The sequence below is a fragment of the Mchenga conophoros genome, linkage group LG5 (assembly GCF_057382185.1).
Source record: "Mchenga conophoros isolate Kocher_MC1m ecotype Shallow Benthic linkage group LG5, M_conophoros_male_GT1.1, whole genome shotgun sequence".
Taxonomy (NCBI): Eukaryota; Metazoa; Chordata; class Actinopteri; order Cichliformes; family Cichlidae; genus Mchenga; species Mchenga conophoros.
In genome coordinates, this window is record NC_140530.1 from 9615499 (window position 1) to 9637387 (window position 21889).

The 21889-nt window shown below is 41.3% G+C and overlaps 1 protein-coding gene across 3 annotated transcripts; it reads left to right on the forward strand.

The window, feature by feature from the left end:
• The first annotated feature begins 4249 nt into the window (after positions 1–4249).
• lrrn1 (leucine rich repeat neuronal 1) lies at positions 4250–18097 on the forward strand. 3 transcript variants are annotated; one of them, XM_085273093.1, is made up of 2 exons: positions 4250–4715; positions 14970–18097. In XM_085273093.1, exon 2 carries the CDS (start codon positions 15117–15119, stop codon positions 17268–17270), a length of 2154 nt encoding a protein of 717 aa, XP_085129219.1. In that variant the 5' UTR covers positions 4250–4715; positions 14970–15116; the 3' UTR covers positions 17271–18097. The 3 variants fall into 3 exon arrangements, with proteins under 3 accessions (XP_085129219.1, XP_085129220.1, XP_085129221.1); XM_085273094.1 differs by lacking the exon at positions 4250–4715 and adding an exon at positions 5287–5447; XM_085273095.1 differs by lacking the exon at positions 4250–4715 and adding an exon at positions 9977–10235.
• Positions 18098–21889: the final 3792 nt, after the last annotated feature.

Here is a 21889-nt window from a genome sequence, read left to right on the forward strand (position 1 = left end):
CAAGTGCTATGATCTTAATAGGTTACTACTGGAATCAGACCAGGAGCACAAATGATACAAAAAGAGGGACAAGGACATGAAGGCAGGACATGATGTGGTAAAAAAAAAACACACAATAAGGAAAAAAGCATGAACAGAAGCATCAACTAGTTCAGGCCATCAACCCAAGGTAAATTGTATCACACAGAGGTGACATGCCTCAGTCACCTCAAGTCATGTGCAAACACACGTTCACAATTTGGAGATCTATTTAAGAAACAAAACCTCTCATCTCTTCCTCTAACATGCCAGCACAGCTGCTGCCCAGGACCCTCAGCCCACCTGCAGGCTCTGGGGAGATATTTACTCACACTTACCCTTCCATAGTTTTATATGCAATATATTTGGTGAGAATGAAGGATAGTTCACCGCTCTATCACATTGCTAATGTGGAAAAGCAGAGAGTTCCCAGGGCATAAAACATGAGGTATCCAAAAACAAAACAAAAAAACAACTGCCAATGCCAAAGTGGAGATTTGATTGTGGATCATAGCGAAATGTGATGGACATCTATATGTTTTTATACTATTTCTATCATGTACTTTCTATTTTGAATATAATGACCATTCTATTATTTTGAAGTGCACTTTACACAGCGTCCCAGCTGTTTTTTTTCACACGTGTCTGGCCACACTTGGAACCCTTCACACCTCTGTCATGATATAAGTGTGGATTCCAGTACAACCTTTTGGGGGCTTAATGGAGTCGAGTGCATTAGGTACAAGTGCAGTATCAAGGCTTCTTAAAAACTTGGGCCAGTGCAGGAGGACTTTTTGGCACTCTGGAGTTGCAATATGAGCACTTGAGGAGCAGATCAAACATGAGGAGGAGTGAGAAAAGATGAAGCAGTGTTTGGTGGACTTCCAGGATGCAGGCCTTGGAGTCTGTGTACTGTAGCCTGGATGCAAATATTCTACGAAACAGCATGTGATAGAGCTGATTAGCATGAATTTAAGAAAGCAGAGTGAAATATTTTCCAATGAGTGAATTATTCTCTGGTCACGGTAAATCCAAACAAACATGTCACTTTAAGCATGCCAGTGCTTTCAGTATATCTGTCTCATCTTTGGCTCTTGGCCCATAAGAGGGAAATCAAATTCTTTACAAGCCGGTCCTGTTTTTGTTTTGATTTTTTAAAGCTAGATGTGTCGTTTTTATCAAGCGGGAGAAATGAGGCATCTATATTTAACTTTGGAGAGCTATTGAGCAGGATGGTGCATGCGGGACTGACTCAAAATAAACTAGAATGACTGTGTTTGTGCCAGAGGAGGAACGTGTCACACTGTGCAACAGTATTTCTCATTAATGCGTTTTTAATAGCTTTTGGAAACAATGCACTTTTGCTTCCAAAAGCCACAATGTGGGAGGAATCCAGGCTGCAGTGGTCACATTTTTCAACACATTGTTTTACATATGCAAACCGAAGCTTTACAGAGAGACATAAACAAAGGCTACGCACTCATCGGATTAGCCATGATTTTAAAAAAAGGTGAGGGATTTCATTGTGAGTCTACTGTTGGAGAGCCACTGTCTGTGAGCTCTCTGTGGCACTGAAGTCACTGCTGCTCAATAAAGAAACTTTGATCTGTAGATACTTGGAGGTCCTGGTTTCATTTAGGACCTAACACACGTTTAAACAACTACTTATTTATTTAGTTATATATTTATTTTAAATGGTAGAGTGGTACATTGAGCCTTTCTGAAGTGCAGAGGTTTTCTTTGGCTGCAATGACCTGACTCATGAAGATAACTTAAATCAGATGATCTGACGCCTTAGAGTAGAAAGTATCAAAAACCCACTTTTTCTTGTGCGCATCCAATATGCAGACATCCTTGTATTTCCCTCCACCTTCATTAAGCGACTTGGAGTGTGTAGGTCCAGCAACACAACCCATCTGTCTCCATCTGTCTATGAGGACCAGAAAAGACATATAGACCTGCAGATAAGCCCTCTTCTTCCTGCCTGCCTATCTACCTCCTAATTTTCTCTTCATGTCACCAAAGGTGGCTTTGATGATAGACGCTCCTGCTCAGCCTGCAGCACAGTATGAGTCCTGGTAGACATCTACAGCTGCTTTGAAAATCAAACTAACAAGGTGCTTGCGCAGCTCCTTATGTGCTTTGCGCTCATGTGATTTCTACCTTGTTGGAAATTAGCATTTGGCTAATGTGTCGTGTAATGTATGAACAGATCTCACGTTTTCTTGCCGTTATCGCCACATAAGTCACATCTAGAATAAGTGTAAAAATTAGTGCCTAGCATGAGTGCTTGCACTTGCCTCCCAGGCACCCGGCTCTCTCGTGTGAAGCCCTGCATTAAGATGTTGGCGCTTCAAAGTGAAGGACACTCATGGAGCAAATTGATTTTAGAGTACAGTGCTCGAAGCCTTCCAACAAAGACTTTTCCAACTAGTGAAAGCGAGCAATCGCTAGGAATGTGCTTTGACCGCACATGTTTAGGGCATATTTAATCGCAGATTGCGACACTGTTGCGGTGGATTTAAGGGAAACTTGAGGTGTTACCACTCTCTGCGCAAAGCCTTGTGGAAAGTAACCATTTTTCATTTAGGGTCTCCTCTTCAACCCCTTTACATCTCTCTCGGTTTTTTTCTTTTCTTTGATGCAGTTGCCATGCACTCTGAGATGTGACAACAGGCCTGAGAGGGAGCGGGAGCAGCACGCTGAGCTGCTGCGCGTAACGCTGGCTCCATAATCTCCTTGTCTTGCTGCAACCGTGAGCAAATGGATTCTGGAAATGCTAATGCTTCATCATACACGGTCGCACAGATGCTAATGGAGCCAATGTGCTTTCCAGCCTGCAAGCCAGTTTAATGATTCTGCATCCAGCTAAATTTATATTTAAAGGTCGCAGCATGAGATTACTCCTGCCCTTTGCACATTCTTCCTGTGTGTTCTCGATGTCATTATTTCACATGGGTGATGTAGGGTCGGTTTGGAATATTGCATCAATTAGGCCCCAGTGACCGGTAATTGTTAAAGAAGAGCATGGTGCCAGTGTGGTGATATTTGGTGATTTTGTTTTCAGTTTTCTCTTATCTTGTACTTTTAGAGCACTGGCTGGAACTGATTTGTCTTATAGAATTCTGTTAATGGAGGTGTGGAAAGCTTGGAAGAAGAGCAAGTGTCAACATTATTAAGAGTCTGAAAGGGAAAACTGGCAAAGTACTGTCAAAGCAAGCAAGAGAAGCAGACCCATCTGCTTCTGAACAAGTTATCTACCTGATAACTATGACCAAAACCTTTAATGCAATGACAGGACAATTACAAAGACAGGTTCATCTCTAAAGCCAGAAAAAGACCATGAGTGACTTTCAGTGCTGGTATGTGCTCCTGACTGAAACTATTGGACCATTCCTTTTTCTTACGATCATGCATTTCATCCACAAAAACTTGTTTTGTTTTGTTTTTTTGTTTTAATGAAGGGATAGGGGGTTATATATAATTGATACATGATTGTAACAATGGAAACATCCATTGCATTTGGGTTACTACCTCCCTATAACCAAGCCTGTATGACGTCCACTTGTGCCAAGAGAGTAGTGCAGATTATAGTGAGGTTAAAGAAAACCAGTTGGCATCATGTGTGCTTCATTGTTTAGTTGTTTAGGTTTTTTTTATGGTATCATGGATTGCCCAATTTGCTTATTCTTCGTGGAACTCTTTCATTGCCATCTTACTATCTCAGAATGAACAAAAATAGTTTTATCAGCACTGTTTGTCTATATCACAGTATGCTTTACAGTATGTTTTGCAAGCCACGACGACATTTTTCATGATGACGAGGCTCCCATCTTAATTTCTTCCATCCACTAAAATTGAAATATTCCTGAGTTTTCATTAATATCTGTATCATAACTTATTTTAGGAACTTTAGAATCCTTTTTAGAATCGAACATTCAACTCAGGAGTCGATGTTCGGATTTAGAACATAATAATAATAATAATAATAATAATAATAATAATAATAATAATAATAATCCAAAGAATTCTCCCGTGTCCAGTAACACATTATATTGTCTTCGAGGTTTGCATCTAAAGGAGGCTAAAAGGGGAAGTTGTAGGTCCACCACTTCACCCCCAAACCCCCAACCCACACACATCCTCCCCCCATGCCCCACGCCCCATGCTCCGCCACCCCGCCGCCCTCTCCTGCCTTTGTTCTCATCACAAGCCCGGAGCAGATGGTGCTCTGCTTTGCTTTGGCCGGCGGTGACAGACAGGCGCTCTCAGCCAATAGCCTGCTGGGTAATCAGCTGAGCGGTCTGGACAGCGCCAGGTGTTTTTATAATTTTTCTTCTCCCATCCGTAGGAGGAGGAGGTGCAGGCTGTGGCGGTGGTGATAGTGGTTGTGGCAGAGCGGAGGAATATCGGAGCGACAACGCAGTCGGTGGCGGGTTGCAGCAGGTTCAAGATCTCTGTGCAGACCACACCATGCCTCTCTCCGAGGCGCCCTGGGACTGATCGGATACTCGGAGCGACAAATCGCTGTAAACAGCCGCCAGCTGAACCCACCGGGATACCGGAATATGTGTTAGGACGCTGTTTGATGAGCCCCGTTCACTTGGCACCGGTGGCGTTTATTGTTGTGTGCTGACGCGTGTGTCTGGATAAAGGACCCCGTGCGCTCGGGAACATCAGACTGGAATGCCAACAAGGTGAGACCCGACAGGAGGAGGGGAAGGAGAGGTTCCCTCTGCTTTATCGCGTTAGTTTCCTCTCATGAACTGTAATTTCTATAAGAAAGAAATGAAAACGAAGATGCCAGAAAGAGATTAGTGATGTTTGATGTGTGTAGTGATTCACAGAGTGTGGATATCCGTCTCCCCCTGCAAGAGACACGCAACGAGTTTGGGTATATTTAGGATGCAGACGCACTCAAGGGCATTTTTTTATGCATGCAGTCTGGTTTCAGCCCATCAGTTCAGGTTTGCAGTCTTCTCTGAACACACGTGAGAGCGTTTAACCTTACAGTGCACGACACGTTTCGACTCTTATTACGCCTCGAATCTTATTCCACCGAAAACAAACTTTGATCTCGTTGCGGCACTTGCCGTGCCAGCGGGGGCTACGTGCGGCGTGCTCGGCGATGCGCGTGGATGTGATTTGCATATTAATGTTAAAGTGTGTCGGCAGATGTCTCGATCCCTCCGGTTTAAGCGAGAAAAAAAAATAGTCGCCAGAGTCTCCTTATGAGGGAGGGGAGGGGGCCCACTGCGAAAGATGCTGTGCTGAGAATGGGGTTGCATTAGCGGGGGGTCCATTGTGGCTCACAAACGCTGCTTGTGTCGCTGCAGCTGTTGCGCTTTTGTGACGGGAGACTGCTGCCGCTTCCTTGCATCACTCAACGAAACTTCAGGCAGACGTGGGGTTCGCTGTAGAGAGTTCAGGTTTGTTTTTGAGTGTTTTAATGCGTGGAGTCTTGCGTAATCGCCTCACTTTTTCTTTATTTTTATTATTATTTATATTTCTGCTGTCTATGGCCTCTTCCCGAACCCAAAGCGCCCAGAGTCGTGTTTCCTCGCAGAGAGCTGTGGGTCAAATTAAAGTGCCGCCTCAGCAATTTAACATTAGAGGCTTCTCTGTGCAGTTTTTTTAGTAGAGTTAATAGTGTTTAAAGGTTGGACATTCGCTTGGCCTTCTTCAGTTGATTCTTTCACTCAGATTTGCAAAGCAAACAGAAGGTCAAATCGTTCATCACAACCGAGTGAGCTGGATGAGGCAGGATCACCTGATTGATTTTCTTTTTCATGCCAAGGGAGCATCTGGTCTCACATGGACAAAGTGCGCACACACCACCAGGCTCTCTTTTTCACACACACACACACACACACACACACACACACACACACACACACACACACACACACACACACACACACACACAGTCTCCTACTGTGCATATGTTGCAGGTGTCTTTCTCTACATCTATCTCTGTGTAGGGTTTTTAGGAGACATCGAAACTCATGGGAGGGAGGTTAAAGCCCCCACCCCCACCACCGACAGTTAGGTCACTATTATTCCTGTAAGAAGGGCTGAGGCGTTGAAGCTTTGTCTTCCACAGACACTTTGGTAAAGACATTAGTATACAGGCTGCGTGCATGGTATGGTGGGAGGGCTTAAGTGATAGGTGGTAGTGTGTTATTAAAGTCCCAGTGTGGAGAACAGACGAGTGATAACAGAAGTTGGTTGGAGTGAATGGAAACTGAGTGCTAATCATAGTGAAAATCTGCGACAGCTGTTTTTGGTCTTCAGTGTCTCTCTTTCTTTTTTTAAACTTATTTTGTCCTGTTGTTGTTCCTTTTCTTCCAGCACTCCTCTCCGACCTGTCAGGGGCTTGACAGGAAAGAGTCTATTTGCTTACATAACACACTTAACTGTCATTCAACTAACATCATCTTTTGAAATAATTTAACTCCAAGTGCTGCAGGTTAGGTGTCACAGGTGCAGTTTAAGCTTTTAACTAGGCAGATTTACCAGCTTGGTGAAAGTAGGATCGTCATAGCAGGAAGCTCTGGGATTGCTTTCCAAATTCTAAAATAGCTTTGCTGGAGAGCTTCTGTAAAATTAACAAAAGCATAAAAGGTTGTATTTACTAGAATATCTGCCTTGCACCCAGTGCAGTTAAGGGAATTGGTGTAAAAAAATGATGGCAGAAAATGACTCTTCTGTTGACCTTCAGTCTCAGTTTCATGTGAATCAGCGCTTAAACCACAGCATCCTGCTTTTCCCAGAATGTAGCTTGATATCAGGGATTTTTTTGTGTATGTAAGTGTTCAAAAGCATGTTTCAGAGTTACAAAATATATTGTTTGCCACATTTCCCCAGCTAAGTAAAGCTTTTTGTGTCCATAAACTGAAATCCATGTGTAAAATTTATGGTGCGCACCTTTAATCAGCTTTGTAACTATAAAACATATTTTATATTTGCATGCTTTGATCATTTATGCTCTTATCACTTCCTCTTTGACCAGATAAATGGCACGTATTCACACATGTAAGAGTTTAATAAAACATTTGTGCATCTGGTGTGATCACAGTTGAAGAAGAAGTCTTTAGGATCATAGAGGAAGACCTGAAAAAAAAAAAGCTTTGACAAAACAAAGTATGAAAAAGGTAAAAAAAAAAAAAAAAAGAGAGAAAAAGTTCTTCTCCCCCCAAAAAACCCTGGAATTTTTCAGGACAGTCAGGCTTTGATGTTATCCACTGATTTCCTTTATAAAACGTAGAACACAGCAGTAAGCAGCCCGCAACAGACGTGTGTAGTTTTGGCAAAGTTGACAGGAGTTGCCAGGCTAGAGCGTGCAGAAGGCAGCAATCCAACATCACACAGTCTTCGTACCAGGGACTTGGCTGATTAAAAGCTGATCCAACAGCACTGGACACTGTGTTCTCTCATACACCTGTCGGGTGATATTTAGAACATTTGTAGGAAGGTGTGTCACTGTGACTTTTGTGGAAATTAAATGAAAAGCACAGTCCTTTTTGACTTTTTTTCAGTCAGCACTTTGAGATCTTTAACAAACACATTGCTGCTGCAGCAGTAGCTTATAGGAACATCATCCAGTTATAACAGGTCATCAGTCATTGGTGAATTGCTTTTAGTCTTCCCATAAATAGATACATATGTAGAGGTGAGAAAAAAGTAGACAAAAGTGACATCAGTAACTGAACAAAGATCATCATTAAAAATAATTATCAGCACTAATGTCCTTGCAGCTTTACTGTCACTCTTTACTGCTTCAAAGTTGATATCTGTCATTCTCTTTGCTATTAAAAAGCCCATAAACAGGCTCAAGTTTAATTCGGTCCATGGAGACGTTTTATTTTAAAAAATTTCTTCCCTATTATTTTTCTCATCGGCTGTTTTAAAAGTCAGGGGAAAAGCTGGTTTAAAAAGTGGCAATTATCGTTTTCCATCCTCAGAGGTGACATTGCTGATAATCCCATTTTCAGAAGACACTCCAAAACCCAAATATATTCAGTTAGCTAAGATTTAAATCATCACTTTGGAGACAGTTTCTGGTTAATTTTCTATTGATTGACTATTCATTTGACTGTTTAGTCGTTTCAGCTTTTGTCTGGGTAATTTATCCTGTACTGGGGGGGTTTTTTGGGATCAGTAGCAAGTTCAAACCGCCTGTTTTGTGCCATTTCAACGTCTGCATGTCCCGCTTACTATAAGATCTCACTCACTGTTGTTCCTCTGAGACTCTGTTGTGTAATTCAGACTTGCAGTATGCATCAAATGCACTAAATGCAGATTTCTACACACTGGAAATCGTGGGCTCTCTGGCTGAAGGTGAAACAATTTTAAGAAGTGTAGAAATGAAGCTGTTGTAAAATAAATAATGCGTACATTCCTGGTGATGAAGTAGCCCTGTCATTTCCAGCCAGGGAAACCCTAAAGTGAGTCATCTGCTATGAAATCACTTGAGCCTTCACACTTGCTCATATGTTAATATATGGCAGAAATCCAGCATGGTGACTAATTTGTCACAGTGCTCTCCAAAAATACATGAACGTGTACGTAACACCGGCTATTTGAGACCCTGCAAGGAAGGCAAGTGAAAAGTGCGGATGACCTCATCATCCTAATAATAATAATAATAATAATAATAATAATAATAATAATAATAATAAAAAGTTTACATTGCAAGAGCCGCCGAGGAAGGTTTAACCATTATTATTATTACATTATACAATATTATTATAATATATAATTATCATTATTTTGTTAACTGACATTTTAGGTAGATTATATTTTTCACTTTGACCTCTTGTTGTGTTATTTGTAGAACATATCGCTTCCCGTCACTCAGGTTCTCTCATCTAATTCAGGAGTGTTTTTGTCACCTCACTTTGGTTCCCTTTGTGTCATGATGTGTTTATAGCCACCCTGGGGTTGTTTATCTCACCTGCTCCGCCTGTAATTTGTTTTCCCTCATTTCTGTTTTATCTGTTTTTTTGTTTTGTTTTGTCTTTTTAATCCGTGCACACTAATAAAGTAAAACTTAAAAGGTGAACCTGGACCAGAAGGGAGAGTTCTATTTCAGGCTCCCGAGAGAGCCCTAATGCAAAACTCTTGTTATCCATTTATTAAATCTCCTTTTCATATTTCGCATGTTACGCTCAGTTGATGTTACATTTAAGGGGAAAAATGCAATCAGACAGACATCATAATTTAGTAGCTTGAATGTTTTCAGAGAGAGACCTTTTGTACTTTATGACAGCGGTCCCCAACCCCCGGGCCTCGGACCAGTACTGGTCCATGAGTCATTTGGTACCGGGCCGCGAGAGTTGAGGCTCAGGTGTGAAATGTATGGTTTTCAGGGTTTTTATCGGTTTTCAGCTTTATTTTGTTATCGTTTTTATCGTTAACTCGGTTTTCCTGGGTCTTTTCTCGTGTGTTATGAATAAATCTTCTTTTTTTCGGTACCGGTACTGGTTTTATTTTGTTGCATTTATCCGCGACACCTTAAAGGCCGGTCCGTGAAAATAATGTCGGGCATAAACCGGTCCATGGCGCAAAAAAGGTTGTGGACCGCTGCTTTATGACATATTCCACTGCACACACAGGAACCACGATTAAGTGCTCATCACAGACACGTTCTACAGATATTGATGCAGGGAAACTGGATGCATTATCAAACACAGTCTTAGCATATTAGCCAGGTCATGACCTGTGGCTCACCAGTTCCTGCAGACAAATGTGATATTTTTAGGGATGTGTGAGGTCAGATGTAAATGCCATGTGTCCCGGTTCCCATTAGAGTGTGAAATTTTAAGTATTGCATCAAAAGTTTCTAAACTGACCGGGGTCGGCTTTTACAGCATGACAGACTCTGTTGTACTGACAGACTCTGTACCTGCCGCTATCCATGCTAAGTGGATGAGCTTCGAAGTTAGCCAAATAAATGGGACCCATCATAATAACAATGGGGAAATTATTCGTTAAAATGTTTTTGATTTAGAGCATATGAAACAAATTAATAAATTGCCTGTTGGTTTCAGCTTTTCTTTTGTATGTTTTTTAATCTTTGAGAGCTTTTATTGAAGCACACATGTGCAGCTGGTGAAAACGAGCTGTAATTGTTTTTTTTTTTCTTTCTTTTTTCAGATTTATTTTTGTCTTTTGCCTTTATTAAAAAGTGACAAGACAGGAAAGAAGACAGGAAGGTGAGGAAACAGAGTTACAAAAAAACATGATTTGGCACCTGCGTGTACTTATTAATTTAATTATGCATGTAACAATTTGAACAAATGTTATAAAAGCCTCCTTTTCACATTCTATGTAATCTACATGTGAGCTATGCGCCCTGTTGTGATGCTTGAGTATCCACTGAGGTATCAGTGGATTGAGGGCTAACTAAACGGCGGGGTCAGCTCACTTTTTTTGAAAGGAGGAAGCTGAGTAACCGTGAGATACTGTGATGCAAAAGATGGATGTGCTTTGCATTAGACACAGCTTAAATAACCAACAAATGCCTAAATTTCATCTTAATAATGTCTTGTCTTTGTGATGTGTCTCACCAGAGCATTGCACAGCAGAAATCAAGTCTTCCATAGATAATGTGCAGCTGTTTTCACAGGTGTCCGTTTGTGCCCACCCGGGGTAATTAAGTTAATTTCTTTTGGCACTATGAAAAAGTTCTGCCCTACCACGAGATGAGCTTAATGCATTTTGTCAAATCCCAGGAAATGAATCATTAAAGGACACTGCCAAGATCTGAAATTTAGAAAGCAAGCCACAATCCCCCATTAGCGTTAATAGGTGCATCTGGCTTCACTCTAAGGGCTGCTGTGATTACCATAAGATCACTTTGCTAACTGCGTAGATATTGTATTAATAGACTTAACCCACTAATGATGAAGGTGGCAGAGAAAATCATTCAGTTTCCTGTGGAAGGAATTGTGAAACTGATCTTTTTTTTTCTTTTTTGCAGTCATTGCATTGAAACCTATCTGAAGTGTGCCTGTGTGGGTAAAATGTGTAATTATACAGTAAAAGTAGTCATGAGAGCTGAAATGAAAAAGAGTCAAGCAGACTAATGAAAAATAAATGTGTGTCTGTCGAAGAGTTGAGAAGTTTTGCAGTTCAGGTTACCGATGCATTTCTGTGAGCTATGATGTTAAAACACCTACCCATCGGTGTGATGATGCTATTAATGTCTGAGGTGACAGAGCTGAAATCTCAAGCTGTGGCGTTTGGTTCAAGTGTCCCATTCACAGGTTCAGAGGTACCTGTGGTTAAAACCTGGTTTTTCCTCTTTCCTGCCTTTTGCTGTTGTGTTGTTGATTTTTCCTCCACCTCCTGGGTTCTTTAAGCTTCCCTGTGTATTTGTGCTCACAATTGACTTGTGCAACCTTTATCAGTTTTGGCCCCAGACATCTTTCACCCTGTGTTTGGAAAAAAAATCAGGATTCTGATATTTATGTAATTTTCACCTTTTACATGGTTGTAGATATATCAAAACAGCATTTAAAGTATTAGTTGTGTTTTATGTACAGTACCAAAAGGGATAAGAAACTTCTTAATCTTACATTGTATAAAGAGGACAAAGCTGACAAAGTTGTCAGCATTCAGCAGGCGGGGAGAATTTAAGATTATCCCCATTTGTGTTAAATACAGGAGGGCAGACAATAATATATTCCTACATCTGCCTTATAATGTTGATGTGTGGCATATTTTAAACATGTTTTGCAGTCGTATGTCGTGGATATGGATTTAAACACTGCTTTGAAACACGTCATTTCATTAGGATGACACTGATCTAACAGTGTCAGAATGGACCTTTATCATTAATTGTGCTCTTTTATGCAAAACAATTTCAATATTTACAGAACAAGTTTAAAAAGGTTACATATACTGTCATCATCTTTATCCATGTTTCTGAAGATATTCCCATGAACTCAGCTAAATCATTTTAAATACTGTATAACAACAGAACATTTAGTCATTGACCAAGTGACAAACAAGCACTTAAACAATTCTTTCTGTAACGAGATTATCCGTGCATTAACGCTGCTCTCGCGCTCTCTAGTCTTAGATTCCACTGATGTGCTGCTATTAATTAAAGTGCCAAGTGACCTGTTTCTCTCCTCTGGGTCTGATTCCAGTACACTACACCCAGCTAATCTGCACTTCATCATCTCCATCTGCCAAACCCCGACTGCGTACGCAGCAATCGTCACAAAATACCAGCCTTTAGCTTAAAAACAAGATCTGTCTCACCAATGCTCCGCCCTGTCCAAGGGGAATCCCTGGTATAGGCGGAACAGAGTCGCGTTGCTGTCTCCTTGGTGCTGTTGCCAGGCAGTTTGCATTCAGATGTATTACTCAGCTTTCTTGCTCGAAAGCCTCTTAAGCGGTATCTTCTTAAGCTGGTGTTGACCACAAAGAAGGTGGAACCATTGTGAAGGCTGCTGTGTGGCTCTACACTGGGTGGGTGGAGTCCTAAATAGACCTAATTAACTTAGGGGGTAGCTTAAGTGTCTCTGTGGTTTACTGAAAAACCACTGAGGACAACCTAATATTACTAATTAGCATTAGTAAAGATACAGCAGTGACAATAGTTATTTGTGCTGTAAAGATGTAAACAAATCGAAAATAGAAGAAAGGATGTTGAATGTAAAGCTGCGCAGCATCGCTTTAAGCCAAGTGCTAAAGTTGATGTGCTTACATTAATAACAGAGACAATGATAATGTAGTATTATCATAGCTATCATATTGGTAAGCCTTCCCATATCTTAGTTTAGCTTTTAAGTATGTTAGCATTTGCTAACAGGCAGTAAGCACAGCTGAAGCTGATGGGAATTTCTTTACCTTTGTGTCTGATTTTGAGAGAAAATACTCGACAAATAAATGAATAAAAAACAGCGTTGGATTTTAAAAAGTTGTGGCTGCACAAAAAATCTTACATTTCATCTCCAGAGGCAAAAGGGCAAGTTAGATATATTTTATTGGCAGTGCATCCAATGATTATTGAGACAATTCACTCAAAACAGCAACCGTGGGTGCACTAAAAGAACTGCCTGGAGCATCACCAACATAATCTGAATTCATCCAGTGGAAAAGTCAAGGAGTCAGAGTAAAGTTTCTGTAGGGTAGCTGCAATATTGACGTCCACACCAAAGTCAGCATTATCAGTCCTAGATAAAAATGTAATGACTGTATTTCACTTGCTGTCATACACAATGAGGGGTCTAAAACGTGGCAGTGCTTTCAAGTAAAAGCTGCCAGATTTAATGCTCTATCTTCCAACTCCGTGAAGTAGGTGTTACTGCCATATGGGCTAGCAGATGCCCATCACACCACTTAAAGCTCCTACTCCTTAAACAAAGCGACTGCATGGCCAGATCAAGGTTTCTCTTCTTCTCACAACTAACAACCCACTCCTTGAATTTGTAGTCTTAAGCCTTGTTAGAGCTGAACAAATAAACTTTTGACATTCTTCTTTCTATATTCAGCTATTTGTGAAAAAAAAAAAAATCCTAGGCCCGCTGAAATCATTTTTTTTCATGTTTGCCCCAAATTCTGAATGCTGAAGACACTGCATTAAAAATTAAGCAGTGCATCTTTTTTTTGTTTTCTTTGAGGCTTGGCATGTACCAATATCTCACAGGGTGTAATGATGTTCGGAGAAGCTAATGATCGAGTCCTTATGGGCCTGTTGGAGAGATGAAAGCCCTCGATGGAATATGAGCTGTTTCCAAGTAGTTCAGAGCAGTGTTTTGTGCATGCATTGTAATGAGCTGAAATTGCATTTTCTCAAAACTGTTGATGCTGCAAATAATGACAAGTCTCACAAGGATAGTGGAGAGGCAGTTGTTCTTACTTAATCTTCTGTCTTGTGTAATTGCTGCATTTATGAGAGACATTAACGATCTTTGATATTTCATTAATTCCTACAGATAACAAGATTAAGCAGAGGATACATCCATGTCGGGGTAACTGTGAGGTGTACTGTGACACAGTAGCGCTTTGACCTAAATGCTAATATCAGCATACTAACACGCCCACGGCAGCAACAATACTGATCTTTAGCGGGTATAATCTTTACCATGTACCATGTTATAATATAGGCTCACTTAAGTTTTAACATAAATTTCTGTATCATGTTTCATCCAATAGTGAGTGAGATATGCAAAAAGAACAGTCAGAGAGGCACAAAAGTCATTAAGGATATACTAGGCTGGTCTCAGTTGCACCTGTACCTTGCCCAAGCACAATTGCTATCCCCTCCTCCCATCCCCCCACTGGTAAGTGCTCACACTGCACCTAATGATTCTGGCCTGAGCACACTTCACGTTGTCTCAGCATTTCAACCCATTCTCTCCCACGCACATTCACGCTTTTGAGAAGTGCTCTTGCAGAGCTTAAGGAAGTTTCTGATTTTCTTTTAACATTTTGTGGCTTAATTGAGTCCATATTTGGAAGCAGTGACACACTGTCCTCTCACATGCCTTATAGATTTGTTAATTACTTCATTTTTACAAGGGCAGCTGTCATTGAGGAAGGATTTGGGTTCTGTGTTTGGTTGCTCAGTAATCACACTACGTGTATACTATGCTCAAGTCCAACTGAACATCATCTGGGCCAACATCTTCAAGAACTCTGGAGTGCAGTACAAAGATCAGAGGTGCTCGGACACAGTACCCATAGTGGGGATACACCCTAAGATCCATTTTCGGGGCAACAAAGATATTTGTAAAGCTTGAATTAGCACCAGTGTCTGGATATGGAAATAGTTGCTATTCCAGTCTGGACAACAAACCGGTACTGGTGTTGTCTTTTCAAATCTTAGGGCCAAGATAACAAGCTAGCTAAAAAGTATCAACCCTTTATATTCTAAAAATGAGATGGAGATTATTTTCAGTATAATGACATACATGTTTTCTTCTTCTTTTCAGGTTATCCTGAAACTCAAAGATCCTGCTGTGAATTTCCTGAGCATTTGATTTCATGGACTTAAGGACATAATCTGTGGAAAGTCTGGTTGATGACTGTAACACACCGTTTTCCCAAGTCATTGGACCCACCTGCTGTCCCTCTCCATCATGGCTAGATGGAGGTTAGACTGCCTTTTTCTGGGCCAGGTGTTTATTGGCCTGATCCTGGTATCAGCAGGGTTATCTTTTGTCCAGAGCAATGAGTGCCCCCAGCTGTGCGTGTGTGAGATCCGACCCTGGTTTACCCCCCAGTCCACGTACAGAGAAGCCATCACTGTAGACTGCAATGATCTTCGTCTGACACGCATTCCAGGAAATCTTTCCAGTGACACTCAGGTTCTCCTCTTACAGAGCAACTATATTGCCAGGACCAGTGAGGAGCTAGAGCAGCTGTTTAACCTAACTGAGTTGGACCTATCCCAGAACAATTTCAGTAGCATTCGAGATGTTGGTCTTACCAATATGTCCCAGCTCACCACACTTCACCTGGAGGAGAACCAGATCACTGAAATGCCCGATTACTGTCTGCAGGATCTCAGCAACCTGCAGGAACTCTACATCAACCATAATCAGATCAACACGATCTCTGCCAATGCCTTCTCTGGGCTCCATAATCTGCTCAGGCTTCACCTCAACTCCAACAAACTCAAGACCATCAACAGCCAGTGGTTTGAATCTACACCCAATCTAGAGATCCTAATGATTGGGGAGAATCCTGTTGTTGGAATAATGGACTTTAATTTCAAACCACTGGGCAATCTGAGAAGCCTTGTATTGGCTGGAATGGATTTGACAGACATTCCTGGAAATGCTTTAGTAGGACTTGACAATCTTGAGAGTCTCTCGTTCTATGATAACAAGCTTGTCCGAGTTCCTCAGAGAGCACTTCAGAAACTACCTAACCTTAAGTTCTTGGATTTGAACAAAAACCCAGTGCACAAGATCCAAGAAGGAGATTTCAAGAACATCCTGAGACTGAAGGAGCTTGGTATAAACAACATGGGAGAGCTAGTTTCAATTGACCGTTATGCTTTGGATAATCTTCCTGAACTCACTAAGTTGGAGGCTACAAACAACCCTAAATTCTCTTACATCCACCGCCAGGCCTTTCGTGATGTTCCAGCTTTGGAGAGCCTTATGCTGAACAATAACGCTCTGAATGCCCTCTATCAGTCCACAGTGGACTCACTGCCCAACTTACGAGAGATCAGCATCCATAGCAACCCTCTGCGCTGTGACTGTGTCATCCAGTGGATGAGCTCCAACAAAACAACAGTCCGCTTTATGGAACCTCTTTCCATGTTTTGTGCCATGCCAACAGAGTTCAGGGGTATGCATGTGCGTGAAGTTTTGCAGAATAACTTAGCAAACCAGTGCTTGCCCATGATTTCTCACGATACCTTCCCCAGCCACCAAAATTTGGACATTGGAGTGACTGTGGACTTGGACTGCAGAGCCATGTCCCAGCCAGAGCCTGAAATCTACTGGGTGACGCCCATGGGAAACAAGATATCCATCGACAACATATCTGACAAGTACAGCCTCAGTAGTGAAGGTACACTGAGAATTTCTCATATCCAAGTAGAAGACTCTGGCAGATATACCTGTGTGGCCGAAAACTCAGAGGGAGCTGACACTAGAGTGACTGCCATAAGGGTGAACGGCACCCTGTTAGACAGCACGCAGCTTATGAAGATCAACGTCAAACAGACCGAATCTCACTCAATTCTCGTTGCCTGGAAAATAAACTCCAATGTAATGACCTCTAACCTCAAGTGGTCATCTGCAACCATGAAAATAGACAACCCACATATTACTTACACTGCCAGAGTACCCGTGGATGTTCATGAATACAACCTGACACATTTACAGCCAGCAACGGAGTATGAGGTGTGCCTCACTGTCTCAAACATCCACCAGCAAACGCAAAAGTCATGCGTTAATGTGACGACAAAGCAGGCTACCTTCGCCGTTGAAATGTCAGACCAAGGGACCAACACTGCTCTTGCAGCAGTCATGGGATCAATGTTTGCAGTCATCAGCCTGGCCTCCCTGGGTGTCTACATTGCCAAGAGGTGGAAGAGGAAAAATTATCACCATTCCCTGAAAAAGTATATGCAGAAAACCTCATCAATACCACTAAATGAGCTGTACCCCCCCCTTATCAATCTTTGGGAGGCAGACAGTGAGAAGGACAAAGAGGGTTCTTCTGAGACCAAACCCAGCCAGGTGGACACCACACGCAGTTATTACATGTGGTGAGAGCAGCTTTGCAAGTGGGACACTGTTTTAGGAGCACAAATATACATATTTGCTTCTTTGTGTAAAAGTGAACTGAGCATTTTTTTTTTCCTTTTCCTTTTCTTGTTTCTTGATTTATTTATTTTTTGTTCTCTCAGACTGAAGCGGGCGATGAACCGCCATTTTCAAATCTCTAGTTTAGCATACTGCCTTTTTACCCAGTTTGACACACAACACGGCAGCTTTGTTTAGCTTCCTGGACTTAGTAGTCACTGTGCTTTACTTTTAGTACTCGTTTCGATGAACACAGCATGAGCATCGTCACGGATTCGGTACGCGTGAGCAAAGGAAAAAAAACTGAAATCCAAGATGTTTTTGATTCGTTTCTCTGGCAAAACTGTTAGAGACTGTAATCTTTCTTTCTCTTGTAAAACAGTTTCACCGTTGACTGTTGTGCACTGAAATATATATATATATATATATACTAATTTGTCTATCAACTCAAATATAAGCTGACAAAGTATGTTTAGACTTGATATACTGTCTATTGAATAATGTTAGAAATTCTTCCGTAACGTTGTATCAGCTATGATTTAAGTTTCTTTTTGTCCGTTAAAATAACCATATGTTTAATTTAGAGTTTAAGTTTGCAGAGCCACTGCTGTAAGCCAGCAATAGAAATATGAATGTTATAAACTAGGTAACTAGATGTAAGGCTTTTTAACTTTCTTAAATACTTTGTTTCTTATTTTGCTATAATATGTCTACAATCACTGGTTTTGTTGTGGTTTACACACACCAACATGTTGTTCGTTGAGGAACAAGTTAAATAAAATCTTTTTTCCTCACATTTTCTAAACCATGATTTCAACACCAAGCCTTTTTTTTTTATTGCAATACCATTCATTTACCATTGTGTGGTGCATGCAGCCATCGATTAATTGATGAATGACAGACCGAAGCAAAGGTTTAACAGCCGAAATTATTCTTAAAGGGGAAAACTCATCATCTATTAATATCCTATGTTGGGTTTTATTAATATCAGTATGATGAGAATAGCTGTAGGTGTTAGGCTGTAACCCAAGTCTGTCAACACTTAGACTTGGGCTGTGTTGATGGGAAGAAAATTGAAGATGCAGTTATCATAGAACAATTTAAATTCTTCTCTCAGAAGACTATAATTACTGCACAATATGCCTTAGAGTAGGTACAGTAACTTGAAAAACCAAGAATTTAGTCAATCAAACCCAAGACAGTGGATGTTTTTGTTGCCATAGCATTCCCAAGTCCATAATAGAAAGAAAACACCCCAGGAAGTATAACATAATCGAGACAAACCAAAGGAAATGGGGACTGTGGATAATCAACAATTACAGTAAAGGCTGCAGCACTGTTTTCCACCAGGCAACCGTTCTAATAATTACCCAACTGTCTCATATTCTCATTTTGCATGTTGTGCTTCATAAATTATACATCATTTCTCAGGCTGAAAATTATTAATCAGTGTGCCATGTTGGATTTTCATTCGCTGGAATATTATTAGCATCATCTGTGCTTCTCCGTCAGTAAAATTATGCAGTGCCCTTTCTGCAAAAAACAAAACAAAACAGAGAAATTCATGTTGAGTAATGTGCAGCCCAGCACTGTCCTAGCGAGGTCCAGAACTACATCGCAATGCAAATCCAAAATGGGATGGCTCTGTGTCTAGAAAAAGTGTCTTTCCGGTGGGAGTCCTGAAGCTCTGTTTGTTTCTGATGTTGACTGACAGCTCTGGGCCTTGTGGTGCAATCAGACGATCTCCGTTTAGTCTCCCCTGACAACATGTTCATTCTCCTGCGTGCTCTCTCCGCCCCTTTCCGCCTCAATTATTGCTGCAATGGAGACAAATCTCCTACGCTGCAGGGGGAAAAACAATGGACAGTTCATCAGCCATTCATTACTTTATGTGTAGCAGCTGTTTCTCTGTCATCAATTATAGTTTTCAATGAACAGATATCACTGCTTTAACAACGGTATAGAGTTTAAGGATTCTGCATTGATTTAATAGCAGGGAAAACAGTCACAGTTTGGTAAGTTGTCTTTATTAGAAAAGATGTGATGTTGTGTGAATGCTAAATAGCAGGTGTAATGATTCGACAGGATGTGATACTATTCACAACAAAACAGTCTGGGCAGAAACTCACAGGACACTTACACAATCATTATAGATTGTGCAAGGAAATATCAGGAATGTTGTTCATGCTGCAAGAAGAAGACACCTCATGAGTGGTCGGGCATTTGTAAAACCTGAGCATTGAAAGTGCTACTTTGAAACATCCGCTGCAGTCCTTTAATCTGCAGGAAATGGGCGAGCCTTTATACAGACTCAGCGGGTAGCCTAGTAACAGACCGGAAATCAGCTCATTGGGACAGCTATCAATGAAAGCTTTTCAAAGCGTGCGGCGGAGCCTGCACCGTGTCCCATCCCAGTGGCCGGTTTCCATGACAACTCCTCCCTTCATCCACCTGCAGGCTGTGGCAGCCAAGTGAGAGAAGTCCCCGGAGCCTGAAATACCACTGACAAGGTCAACACCCTGCAGGTGGGAAACCACTAAAACATCATGTACGCTTTCAAAGGTGCGGAGCGAGAGAAGCTCAGTCTTTGCGCTGAAGGTGAAGCAAAATGACATGGGGGAGTCTATGGCTTCCTTTTTCTTTTGTTACACTCGAGGTGAACGATGTAAAACTCCAGCTGAAGTGGATGAATACTGTATGAGAACCACAATGTCAGTGTGCAAATATTTGTGCAGGTTCTAATTCTTTTGGGGGCCATTGGATGATCTCTGTTTCTTTGCTTGAAGAGGTTTTGTCTAATTTATTTTCCATATTACGTCAAGTATTGTAAATGGGTCTATCTTAAAGCAATGCACAGAAGTGAGCTTAGCTTTTGTTAGACAAGTAAAGTAAAGTGTGCGTGTTAGTCCCCATAGGGAAAATAGTTCCTCTGCATTTAACCCATTCACCCAGTGAAGCAGTGGGCAGCCACCAGTGCAGCGCCCGGGGAGCAGTGTGTAGGGACGGTACCTTGCTCAGGGGTACCTCAGGGTAGCCGTTCAGTGGAGTCGAACCCCCGACCTTCCGATCATGGGGCCACCACTCTACCTACTGAGCTATCCCTGCCCTTTTTATTTACAGACACTGTGATTTCACATTCAAGATGAGAAGAAACACCATTTTTGATGTCTACTAACCAATGTGTTTGGAAAATGTTGAACATATTTCACAGCATATACTAGCTGTGAGAAATGATGGCATTGGGGATACATATACTTACAACTGAAGACATATGTTTTTCTTATGTGAAATTTCTATTTCTATTTCTATTTAGCATTTCTATTATGCTAAATAGAAATCTCCACTCTACATGACTCCTGCTCACCTGGCAAATTAGATATGTTAGCATCATCCAGTAATGACCAAGTTTAACCCCAACGAAGGCCACTGTTGAAAGCAAAGTACTAGCATATATTGAGAGCCCTTAAGATAAGTGCAGTAAGAGTTCTCACAACCCAGGCTTCTCTCTGCCTGTATTTGAACAAAGTGATGAGCTCACAGGCATACATAACCACCATGGCTCCATGTTGGACGTTCTGGGGAGATTTTGGGTGTGACTTCACACCTCCTCTGGAAAGTGAGTGGCTCTCCTGCAGAGACAGCACCTGTGAGGGTTTTTTACTGCTATCCCCAAACTCTCAGACATGAAATTTTCACTACCAGTAAAGTGCTCTTTATCTAGATTGCATATGGCGAACAATGCTATCCAGCTGATAGAATGAAGCTAAGCAAATTGACAAAAACACATCTTTTATCCCTTATTACGACAGAACACTGGAGAGACGCTAATGGCAGTGAATTTAGGTGAGCTGAGGCAGGATTTGTAACAGTGGGGATGCAGACATTTAAAATGCATGTAGCTTAATAGTTAAGCTGCGATTTCTTTCATATACTAGATGCTGATTACATACACCTTGTATCTCACATTCAGTATTGGGGCAACTTGGGGTTCAGTATATTGCCCAAGGATAATTTGAGACATGCACAGGAGAAGCTGGGGACTGATGGCCCACTCTACCACCTGAGCCACAGCTAATTACCCTGGGAGTTTTTAATATTAAAATGAATGCACTAAACTACGGTAAAGACACAAACAGAACCTTAAGCTCTCAGAACCTTTATAGAAGCCTATGATAGAAAAGAAAATCACACCTTGCCCCTCAAGGATGACTGAACACAGCTAACTGCAATGGTTAAAAATAGTTAATTTATCTTGTGTTCAATAATTGTTCTTTGAAATTAATCTACTGTGTGACAGTAAGGGGTTTCTTGCCATGGACTTAATTAGTCATTCATTCCATCTGGATGTTTACTGTGTTATTCCTCCAGTCCTCCGCTCCCCCATTTTCCTCCTCCTGCACATAAACTGAAATCTGCTGATTGTAGCGCAAATACACAAGAAAAAAGAAACTTGTTTGATTGTTTTTTTCTTTCTTTCCACCTGCCACGAAGATAACAGAAGAACAGAAAAACGTAGTGTAGCAAATTACTTTGTAACACAACACACCGGTGAACACTGTAGTTATGAACCCCTCACTGATATGAGA